Raw genomic sequence first — 11,187 nt, forward strand, 5'->3', positions numbered from 1 at the left:
ATATTTAGTATAATTTATAATAAATTAGAATATTATCTTTCTCCAAATAATATAATCACGTACCTTCTTATTATTATTAAGTAATTTAAAATATTAATACACATATTATAATTTTAATAATCTATAAATATTATTTTTCTCATAATCATGTATTAATATCCATACTTTTTTTTATAATATTTGTTAGTAATATTATATAATTATGTAAGGATTATATAAAGTACATATTCAAAGCATTTTTTATATAGATTTAGTATTATTGAAAAAAAATATTATTATTTTAAATGATTCATGTTTGATGTATTAATAGCTTGAAAGTATATTGAAATTAAATGTTATACTATTATATTAGTAATATTTTTTAACTTAATTACTTGGATATATTTGAATTTGATAAAAAGATTCATAAATGGTAAAAAAATAAAATTGAAAATAAAAAAATTAAATGTTACACATCCAACTTAAATATATGTAACTTATCATATTTAAATATAATTAGCATCTGGATAGAGACGAAACAATTCTAGGTGGAACATAATGAATGTAATGAATTATAAATAATTGTGTAAAAGATAATTTTGACTGCAAGAACAAAAAAAATTAAGTAAAATCTCTCATTATATAATTAAACAAAAAATAAAAGTAAGATTGAATTTATAAAAAATGAAAACATTATAATATATACCTTAAAAAGGATCAATTTCTATTAACAAAAAGAAAAATACAATATTATATGAAATAATTAAAAAAGAAAAGAAAATTAAAAAATAAAAACAAAATACTTAGCTTGTACTTTAAAACTTACACTCATAAACAATAAATAAAATACTCTATATATAATATTTATGAAAAAGATATGATATAGATTATTAACATATGTTACTATAATTAATTATTAAATGTTAATAATATAATAATTTAAAAATTGATATTTCAAAAAATAAGAAACAAAAGAGAGAGACAAACATATTTACAGCATAATGCACTACGTTAGTATACTTGGCACTAAAATACAATTGCTATAGAACAATATAATGATAATGATAAATAATTTAAAATATTAATATACACATTCTTACTTTAATAATATAAAAAATATTATATTTCTCATAATCATGTCTTACTGTCCACGTTTCTTCTAAAACATTTGTTATTAATATTATATAGTATATTAATATATGTAAAGTATTATTTAAAATACGTATTTAAAGATTTTTTTATACAAAACTGACAACGAAATACTATTATTATTTTAAGGATTTATTTTTTATTTATTGATAACTTAAAAGTATATTAAAATTATATTGCATAGTATCATATGAATAGTATTTTTAATTTAATTATTTAGATATATTTAAATTTGATAAAAGAACTCATAAATGGTAAAAAAATAACATTAAAAATAAAAAAATAAATATTATACATCCAAATTAAATAGACGTAATTTATTATATTCAAATATAATTAATATTCAGATCGACAAAAATAACTCAAGATGGAGCATAATAAATGTAATACATTGTAAATGATTATGTAAAAGATGATCCGAGTGTAAGGACAAAAAAATTTTGAATAAGAACACTCATTATATAATTAAAAAATAAAAAAAAAGTTGGATTCATAAAAGAATAGTAAAATTATGATTCATACTTTAAAAATGATGAATTTCAATTAAAGAAAATACGTTATCATATGAAAGTTAAGGAAGAAAAGAAAATTAGAAAACAAAAACAAAATACTTTGGCTAAATAAAAGATCGAATCCCTCCCAAAAATTAATTTTATCCACATTTTATTAGGTTGATCATAATATATGAATAGATTCAACGATATTTGGATAAAATAGAGTTCATTATCCTTTCATTAAACTTTTACGTTCATGTAATAAGAACCTGGATAAGTGAATACAACTCGATGTGATATTTGATAGATGTGGTGTATTGTAAATGATTGCAGTAAAGAATAATCGCACTGGAAGGTTAGATAAAAAAATAAATTTTAGTAAGAATAATAATTTTTAAGTTATCAAAAGAATAAGAGAATAGCTAAATTAATAAAAGATCATAAAAATTATAACTTATATCTAAAAGGATTAACTTCGATAAAAAGTAAATGATATATTTTTATTCTATAAAATAACTAAAAAAATAATAAATTAAAAAATTAAATAAAATATTTTGGCTCTAAACTTGAGCTCATGAAGGATAAAAAAACACCACTATTATAACCTTTAATCGCATAAAATTAATTATGAAAATGTTCAATCAATATATGTTACTAATACACACGTATATAACACAGGGTATAAATATAAATATCATATAAGTACTAATTATGTATAATTAATAATTATATTATAATAATTGATAATTAGTATAATTAGAATTAGAATGATTTATAATTGAAATGATGGATAATTAGTATAATTATTTATAAAATATTGTTTTTTATATAATTATCTTTTTTAAATAAGTTGAGAAGAGAAAAGCATCCATACTAACGTTAAAACACACCACGTCAATATATTTGATGCCAAAATGTGATCCGTTGTAAAATAATAATAAGAAAAAAGTTTGGTAACTAAAATTTTTCGGTCATAATTAACCAAAACTTTTCATAATTCACTTCATTTATATTATTTAATATCAGTTTTATTTTTTATCCCACTCTCTTATCATTCTACTTATCACCGTTCTTATCAAATCTACTTATTAATGATATTAATTATAAAATTATATTCGTTTTTATTAAGCATTATTGTAATTAATACTTAATATTCCTTTTTATAATTTGATTTTTATATATAAAAATACAATAAAGATTAATAATTATATTTAAGAACGGTAATTATAATATCAATTACATTAAATAATTGTAATTGGTTCTTTGTCCGTTATGATATTTATCATCAATTATTGGATATATGAAACATGAAACCTATTCTAATATATACTTTATGTTAATTCAATCATATTCATTCAAAAATCACAAGAATAACAGCATTACAAGCACAATAGTGTATCAACTAAGAAATTTTACATGAAATTGTATGTTTTTATCATTGTAATTTGTATGGCAATTGATTTCGACCTTAATACAGTACCTATGGTAGAAAGCGCTATGATGAAGTATGGTAATAGTTTGGATTATTTTTTATGTATTTTTTAGCACTTTAATTATATGCGTAACATTCTTGATCATTATTTGTTTGCTATTTATATCTAGAAAAATAAATTTTTTTATTATTTTTGTTATATTTTTAATTTTTAAAAATAATTTTATGAAAATAGAAGCGTTTAAAATTATTTTCGTAACATGTGAATGATATACTTTCACCTTTGATTTATTTTTACATCTTTTTTTCAAATTTTTATTTGTAGTATCCTTAATTATATCTTTGGATCTCTTATTAGTAAAAATCTAATTTTTATAAAGACTAAAAACTGGAAAACTAATAATTATTTTAGAAGAATATTTTATATACCATTTTATATATGTTTCAAATATATACCTTCAAATGTATACCTTCAATTTTTATATATATTTAAAATGTACACCTTTAATTTTTTAAAATAGTTTTATGATGTTGATCGCTAAAATAAGAAGTATTTTTTTAATATTTAAACTTTCTTTTGGTAATTGGTATTTAAATTTTTTAATTTTGCTCACTAATTTTTTTTAGTTATATGCATAATATTTGTATAAAGTTCATACTTTACGCAATCAATTAGTTTATATATATGAATAACATCCATAATTACATGAAGTTAACATCCATGTTAACATACATAATAAAACGAAATTAGCACTTAAAATTACGGAAAAAGTTTGGTAACCAAAATGTAACATTCATAAATTTATCCACATAACATCTATAATTTTATATTAATAACATTCATAATTTATACTCATAATATTCATAATTTCATACCTTTAATGTCTATAGTTAATAAATTTTTATAATTAATATTATCAAATTTTAAACTATACGTCTTATTGCATTCTTCAAATTATCTCATATATGAACTAGTAGGTCGTGATTTTAATTATTTTAATATTTTTTTTAATATTCATATGTATGCTTATTTATTGATTTTAATATGATGAGTTAATAATTATTTTTAAATTTTTGTTTATATTTTATATTTTATTTTTTATTTTTTAATTGTCTATATGTAAAATATAAGTTGTATAGTAGAAGTTGTTAAAATTTTTTAATTATTTAAATTTCATAATTTTTGCAGAGAATTATTGCATTTAATGGATAATAATGTGATAGAAAGATGTTGGAGATTTGATTTGAGAGAAACTGAAATTGATTTTGGAAAGAACATTAATGACTCTAAATATGCAGCAAAATGATAGGTGATAAAGAGAATAAGTGATAAGGAGGTGTATATCACTTGCTTATCAAGAGAATAAAAATTTTTACATAACATTTTTACATTATAATTATTTTTTGGCTACCTAGCATTACCCAATAAAAAAATATAATATAACTTATGATAAATAAACAATATTAATTTATTGACAAAAAACAACAAAAAATATGAACAATATCATAACAATAGTTATGTTATATTAAATCCTTTTAATTTTAAAAAATACCAACTTATTTAAAAAATTAATGATATTTTCAAAAGTACACTTAAAAATTTTAAAAGTAAAAAAGCAAGCAATGTTTATTTTTATTCTTATTTAACTTATTTATTAAACAAAAATATATAGAGCGAAGTGGAATGTTTATACCTCTAAAAGGTACAAATACATTTTTAATAAATTTTTTTGAATTTATTCATAGGACTTGTTTAATTGAGTTTTTATATGAAAAGATCTTTTTAAATATTTTCTTAAATTAAAAAAATTTTATATTTAAATATCTCATATAAAAATATTTTTATTAGCAATTATATTTAGAGTATAGCAATATATAAGTATTTTTTATTTATTTATTATGTTAAAATATTTTTCTTTAGGTAAAAAATATAAATTACAATTTTTAAACAAAAAATGTTTTAATATTTTTGTTTTTACTATTGAAATTTTACCAAAGACATCAAAAAATAAATTTTTTTTCATTGAATTTTTTTTCTAATAACTTATTCCTTCCCAAACAATCACTTAATCAGTTATTCTACAGAATTCATCAACGATTGTAAAAAAAAGTAATGGAGCACTGAATTATTCACCACAAAAGAAGCACGTTACTTTTATGGGTTTTTTTTTGGATATTAATTTTGGGCAATCCTCTAAATAAAATATAAAAATAAAAATAATATTTATGTTCAAGAGAGTTAATGGGCCAAATAATTAGAAGGCCCAACTTTGATTCCCACTCTATCGTCTAAAGTCTTAAACCCTCGGAAAAACTCCATGTCCCGTTTTCCTGTTTTGTTTAAGCAATTTTCGTGATCTAACACTCCACTCTAAATGTTTACCTGAAGAAGAACCAGAAGAAGATGATGCATCTCAAACGATTTCAGTTTGTTCGCACGCTTTACCGTGCTTCTTCTTCTTCTTCCTCCTCCTCATACCTGTTAGTAACCAGTTCCTAGCTTAATTGCTTTCTCAAATACATGAATTAAATGAAGCATCTTCTTTTTCATTTTTGTTTCTAACTTTTATATGATTATTTTCTTTTTCTTTCTGAAATTGTATTGTGATTTGAACTTTCAGGCTCGGTAGTAGCTGCAGGAGCTATTCCAGTGCTCTATCCAATGGTAATCTCTTTCAACCCTATACTGTTTTCTCTCTTTTTTTTTTTTTTTTTTTTCAATTTGAATTTGCAGTTTAATAGTTTAAATGTAGATATTATTCATGCTGCGTATTTTTTTTAAAGAAAAGTATAGTTATTAGAGTACATAGATGTATATGTTAAGAGTTGAAAATTGTGCTTCGACCTTCAATTTGTTGATGACTGAAGTGAATTCTTCTTTGATCAGGTTCTGAGCGTAGTTTTAGGAGCTTCTATCCTCATTTGTATAATGGATACAATGAATTTTCCTTGGCTAGTGTTAAGGCTTTGACTCTCAGGTCTACAATGGTAATTAATGTATTCTCCGACATGCTGTCTCATAAAGACAATGGCTTTTAGAAATTTTTTTTTTCATTTTTCGTTCTTTTTTGTTTTCTTTTCATATTGGGAGAGTTGACTTCTAACTTTGTTATGTGTTTATTAGGCTGCGGAGTTGTCTCTTTTCATGAACGATAAGAGGCTTTTATCAACTCAAGTAAAAAGCGCTCCCCCTCATGCAAGACCAGTGGTGCGCTCTCATAAATTTTCCCCTCTTCATTTTTGTGATGATTTAATAGTATATACCTGTATCCAGTTTCAATTTCATGTCAGATTGATATACTTATAGGATAATTTTGGCTGTATGGAGGATGGAACTTGTTTCACTCTGTAGTGCTGCTTGTCTGTATTTTAGGTTATAGTGATAGCTATTGAGCAATGTTTTTTAATTTATATGTTATTTTCCTTCTTCTTTGTCACTTCCTTATGCAATAGTGTATATCCATTTTTTGCACTATCTTTGTCATTTTTTAATCGATATGTTATCTTTTGTTTCAATTTGAGGATGTCTTCTTTTCTACATTCTCTTCTCTTCTAATCAAATTGTATTTTCTACCCAAAAAAGAAAAAAAGAAAAAAAAAAGAGAAACTGATGTTCAAGCCGTAAAGACAGCCACCGATGTTATTATCAGGTTAGGCTGCGTACATTACACCCTTTGGGTGCAGCCCTTCCCCCGACCCTGCATTAACGTAGGATGCTTATGCACCAAGCTGGCCTTGTGTTTTTTATAAGTAGTTTTGAATTATTGTTCTTTCCTAACAAAACATTTATGCAGGGACAACAAATAGCATTAACGAGCCCTGGATTTGTCTATGAACCTTACAAACCTCGTGAAAAAATCCCACTTTGGAAGAGGTTAGATACCCTTCTTTTTTATGATTAGATACCAATGGTTTCAAACCTCTTTGGTTGTGTACTTGATCTCTTCTCTATAATATAATCTAACTAAAATCCCACTAAAAATATATTATAGGGTTTGTCTATCTTGTGCCCTTAGGGCACTTCTTTGGTTTGCGTTTTCATTTTCTGTTTTTTGGATTTTGTAAAGGAAAACATGAAAACAGTGAAAACAATAAAATCCTGTTTTTTGTTTTTACCTTCTGTTTTCACTTTTTCCTTCACAAAATCCAGAAAACACTGAAAATGAAAACACAAACCAAATGCACAAGTTTTCAATGCATTTGTTTTATATTCATTAAATAAAAACATTTAAAACTTTCTACTAATTGTAAGCTTATCATGTGCCTTTAGGGCACATGTTAGCTAAACCATATCTTATAAGTCTCTAGGTAATGCTGTAACTTTTTCAGTTATTTTCTTCCACCAAATTTTAATGCCTTCCACACACGTAATGCATTATTCCTTATATGGAGTCATAATTTTTGTATCATAATGAGTTCTGTAATCCCTGACCCTGATATATTTGATGTTTGTTTTTATCAGATTGTTCACTAGAACTGGTTGGAGAAGAACTAAAGAAGACATGATTCTGGAGGTAATGATGCTCATCACTTATGTATCTGGTTGCATAAATTATTTCCGCTCTTTAGAGCCTATGTAATAGTTTCTGTTTGTCCAAAATTTTCCTTCTCATTCCCTCTCTTCTTTTTCCCTCAATGTCATACTGTTGCTTTCTTTTATGAGGATCCCTTCTCATCTGCCTTACTTTTCTCCATTTTTTTTCTACTAGTTATTTGTCTTTATAGCAGTATAGAAAACAGAGTGCAAATTAATGTTACACTGGATGTTTTGAAACTTCAACTATGGACAATTGCCTTTCCTTTTAATGGATGCTACCAGTCACTCTGATTTTTCTTTTGTCTTTTTTTTTCCCCTTTTTTTTCTTTTTTTTTTTTTGGTGGCTGTTGCAGCTAAAAAGTGCCTATGCCATTGCAAAGTTAAGGAAAAAGGGATATTCAAAAAAAGAATTCTACAATGAGGTTGCCAATATCTACAAGGAGGTTTGTAGCTGTCATTCTATATAGCCTTTACCACGTGTTACATTTTCCTACAACTCATTCTTTTGTTTGATCATTTTAGAATACAAGGTGGTCCTTGAGTTTAGTTCATTTGGACAAGCTTCTGCTAAAATATACTTTTTAAAATGATCTTCGCTTAAAGGTCTTGTAAAGAAGTAAAAGTTGTTTATGTTTGGATGCAAAATGATACTTTTCTAATGATTACTTTTACTGAGAGAAATTACGCTAGCATACTAAAAAACACAAAAAGCACTAGAGCCACTGATGGTCCTTCTGCACTTTCTTCTCTTGATGCCATTGCTTTCTTCTTACCTCGTCATCTCAAATCAACGTGGTATGCATCAATTCAGAGCCAATGTGGAGAACATCCTTGGAATAAGACTGGAGACCAAACTGAAATTTTTTTAGAACTATATGATCAAATTTTCATTAAGATCTTGACAAGTTAAAAGCTATTAGATAAAGTAATAAATCATAAATATTTGTTAGAAAGATACATTCTGCAAACCTGAAATCAGGTATGATATTTGTTTTATTTTCTGTTTGGAACCCAAAACTATGGTTTGGGTAAAAGCTAGAAAACATGCTATTATATCGTAATGATTTTAAATCCTTTTGTATGTAGTTTCTTATTTGTTGTCCATCCGTTTAATGGAACAAATTTCAGCCTGATGAAAACAGATATAAATTGAATTTCATTAGCTTATTCAAGAAATGAAATAGTCCAAATTTGATAAAATTGGAATGGTACAAAGAAAGGAACTTCATTTATTTTGTTGTGGTACCACACATTTTGAGTACCAGTATTTGTATCATTCAATAGATTAGGAAGAGGGTTTATTGTGTTGCAAGTTGCAACAAAGTTTGTAAGGAAAGGTATTTCAGAGAGAGGTAGTTACTTTGGATAATGTTGTGAAGAAAAAGATTGAAGATTTTGCATTCAAGAGCTACTAAGAAATTATGGTTATAAAAGACTTTGATGCTGGCCCCTCTGTTTGGTATATTTTTTTACCAAATATGACAATTTTCCATCAGTAGTCCTTGGCTGCTCTCTTCTCTAATAATATGTATTTTATTATATGATGAATATCATCTTTTCAATTGGCTTACGTGTCTTGTAATAATTGGCCGAATGCTGAGTGTTTCTTCTTTCTTTTGCAGTTAAACACTCTAATAGCTAATGGTGACAAAAAGACGTTAAGGAAAGTAGTTACGGAGAATATGTTTTCTGTATGCTTCCATTCCTTTATGTGGTTTTATCATTATACGAATTATGATGAATCTATGTGCATTTTTAGAGGTTCAATTTTTAATATGTATTTAATTTACTTCTCTACAGGCACTAAAGAATGAAATTAAGCAAAGAGAATCTGTGTGGAGCAAGGTATACTGGGAAATGGTTCAGCCTGTTGTGAGCATACGAACATTGCGTGCTCGTTTGGTTAGTATTCTACTCAATTCTGTTTGTATTAAACTTTTGGTCCAGGTGATGTAGTGACTTGAAATGTAGAACAGGTATGAATTTAGAGAGTATTGACTTTGCTGGCATTTTGTGATATCGAAGAGTTGACATTGTTAACTTGACGAAAAAAAGTGAGGAGTCATTGATTAGAGTCTGGTCCAATTTGTGCAAGTTGGATTATTATTTGAATGTGCTGCAAATAGCACAAGAGGTTATTATTTATGGTATTGAACTGTACTATCTGTACTCTCTCTCTCTCTCTCTCTCTCTCTCTCTCTCTCTCTCAATGAAGTTATTACATGCTGTTTTTTTTCATTGCTTTATCATTTACAGATTGGTGTCGATAGAAAAGACCATGATAAAGTATTTATTCAGCTTACTCTAGAGATTATGGCTAAGCAGGTATGCTTTAAAATTTTCCCCACAACAACTAAGCTTAATCCCACTAAATAGACATTAGAAATAATCTTATGGCTGTAAAATTTTAAACATCGACATGGTTTCATGAGCCAGAGAAATTTCAAGACCATATATACAATGAATTAACTTCAGATTACTTGCAGAAGTTTGAGGCATACGACTCAAAAGGTGCTGTTGTAGCTGGTGATAAAAATAAGGAGGTAATGATACTATGATAATAAATTTCTTTACTTCTTTTTTATGCTGCTATTTCGAGAAAATGGTTCAAACAATTAAATCAACATCAAATCTCTCTTAATTGGCTTTTGTCTTTTCTTGGTATGTTTTCCAGGTTCTTGTCTGTGATATATGGGTTTTTGAGAAGTCTCTATTTCACAAAGGATCATATTGGCGTGTTTGTGGACGATTATCTACAAAAGCATCATAGCTATATTCTAGCCATTCCAATGTTGTAACTCATGAGTCCTGCCTGAACTGAATTCTTATATTGATTTCATGAATAAAACTATGTATAGGTGTAAACCTATCCAAATTTTGTTCATTCAACAGAATTCATTTCAAGACTTCTATTTATTTATTTATCATTTTTAATTTTTCTATGCCCCTTCTTTTTTCTTGGTGACAAACCATTAAAATAATATGGATTGAAGGAAACCATTTGGGAAAGGAATTCATTGACATTGACATGAATAAAGATAAAATAAATAATAAACGTGGAAGAACGGTCAAAATGATTCTACTCCAAACCCCACGATTCATTTGTGACAAATGGATTAACAATTCAGTAATAATTTGGAAAGATTTAGGGAAAAAAAAAAGACAGTATTCTTGTATTAATGCTGATTAGTTGTATCTTTTAAGTGTGCTCTTGCCTCAATTAGAGTACGAAAGGTTCAGACAATCTTAAGCAATGTTTTCTCATATTAATTATTATTGCTTTCCACTTTCAGTTATATTAGTTTCTTTATAAAGGCTGCAAGATTTTTCTATTAACATCCCTTCTAAGGAAAGCAAAGAATGTCTTCCAAATAGTTTCATTATCTACTTCCAAGTTTAAGATTCTTTATTCGTGGGATTGATCAATCTCATTGCACCCTACCTACCCATTTACATTTAATGCACCATGGACCAAAGAGAATGCCATCTTCAACCTCTTGGCATCTGCTATAGGGTCTATAATTTCATCACAAAAACTCTAGCTATGCGGGCGTTGAAGACAGTGACTTTAGGGCGTCTGGCACGTTGCCCTAAAA

General features: G+C 26.1%; 1 protein-coding gene across 2 annotated transcripts; it reads left to right on the forward strand.

Moving 5' to 3' along the window:
* The first annotated feature begins 5,338 nt into the window (after positions 1–5,338).
* Positions 5,339–10,525, forward strand: LOC112710878 (uncharacterized). 2 transcript variants are annotated; one of them, XM_025763324.3, is made up of 12 exons: positions 5,339–5,535; positions 5,676–5,719; positions 5,942–6,042; positions 6,179–6,262; positions 6,849–6,928; positions 7,517–7,568; positions 7,945–8,034; positions 9,214–9,282; positions 9,392–9,493; positions 9,848–9,916; positions 10,078–10,134; positions 10,266–10,525. In XM_025763324.3, the coding sequence occupies exons 1-12, from the start codon at positions 5,459–5,461 to the stop codon at positions 10,359–10,361; spliced, it is 921 nt and encodes a 306-aa protein (XP_025619109.1). In that variant the 5' UTR covers positions 5,339–5,458; the 3' UTR covers positions 10,362–10,525. The 2 variants fall into 2 exon arrangements, 1 of the variants encoding a protein (XP_025619109.1); XR_003157083.3 differs by having other exon boundaries at positions 5,373–5,535; positions 9,392–9,738.
* The last annotated feature ends 662 nt before the right edge of the window (positions 10,526–11,187 follow it).

This window comes from Arachis hypogaea, chromosome 9, assembly GCF_003086295.3.
Source record: "Arachis hypogaea cultivar Tifrunner chromosome 9, arahy.Tifrunner.gnm2.J5K5, whole genome shotgun sequence".
Classification (NCBI taxonomy): domain Eukaryota; kingdom Viridiplantae; phylum Streptophyta; class Magnoliopsida; order Fabales; family Fabaceae; genus Arachis; species Arachis hypogaea.

Coding starts and splice junctions, on each gene's coding strand:
- LOC112710878 (XM_025763324.3), top strand. CDS start 5,459: ATGATGCATCTCAAACGATTTCAGTTTGTTCGCACGCTTTACCGTGCT. Junction 5,720..5,941: donor TTCCAGTGCTCTATCCAATG/GTAATCTCTTTC, acceptor TTCTTTGATCAG/GTTCTGAGCGTAGTTTTAGG. Junction 6,263..6,848: donor CCCCTCATGCAAGACCAGTG/GTGCGCTCTCAT, acceptor ACATTTATGCAG/GGACAACAAATAGCATTAAC.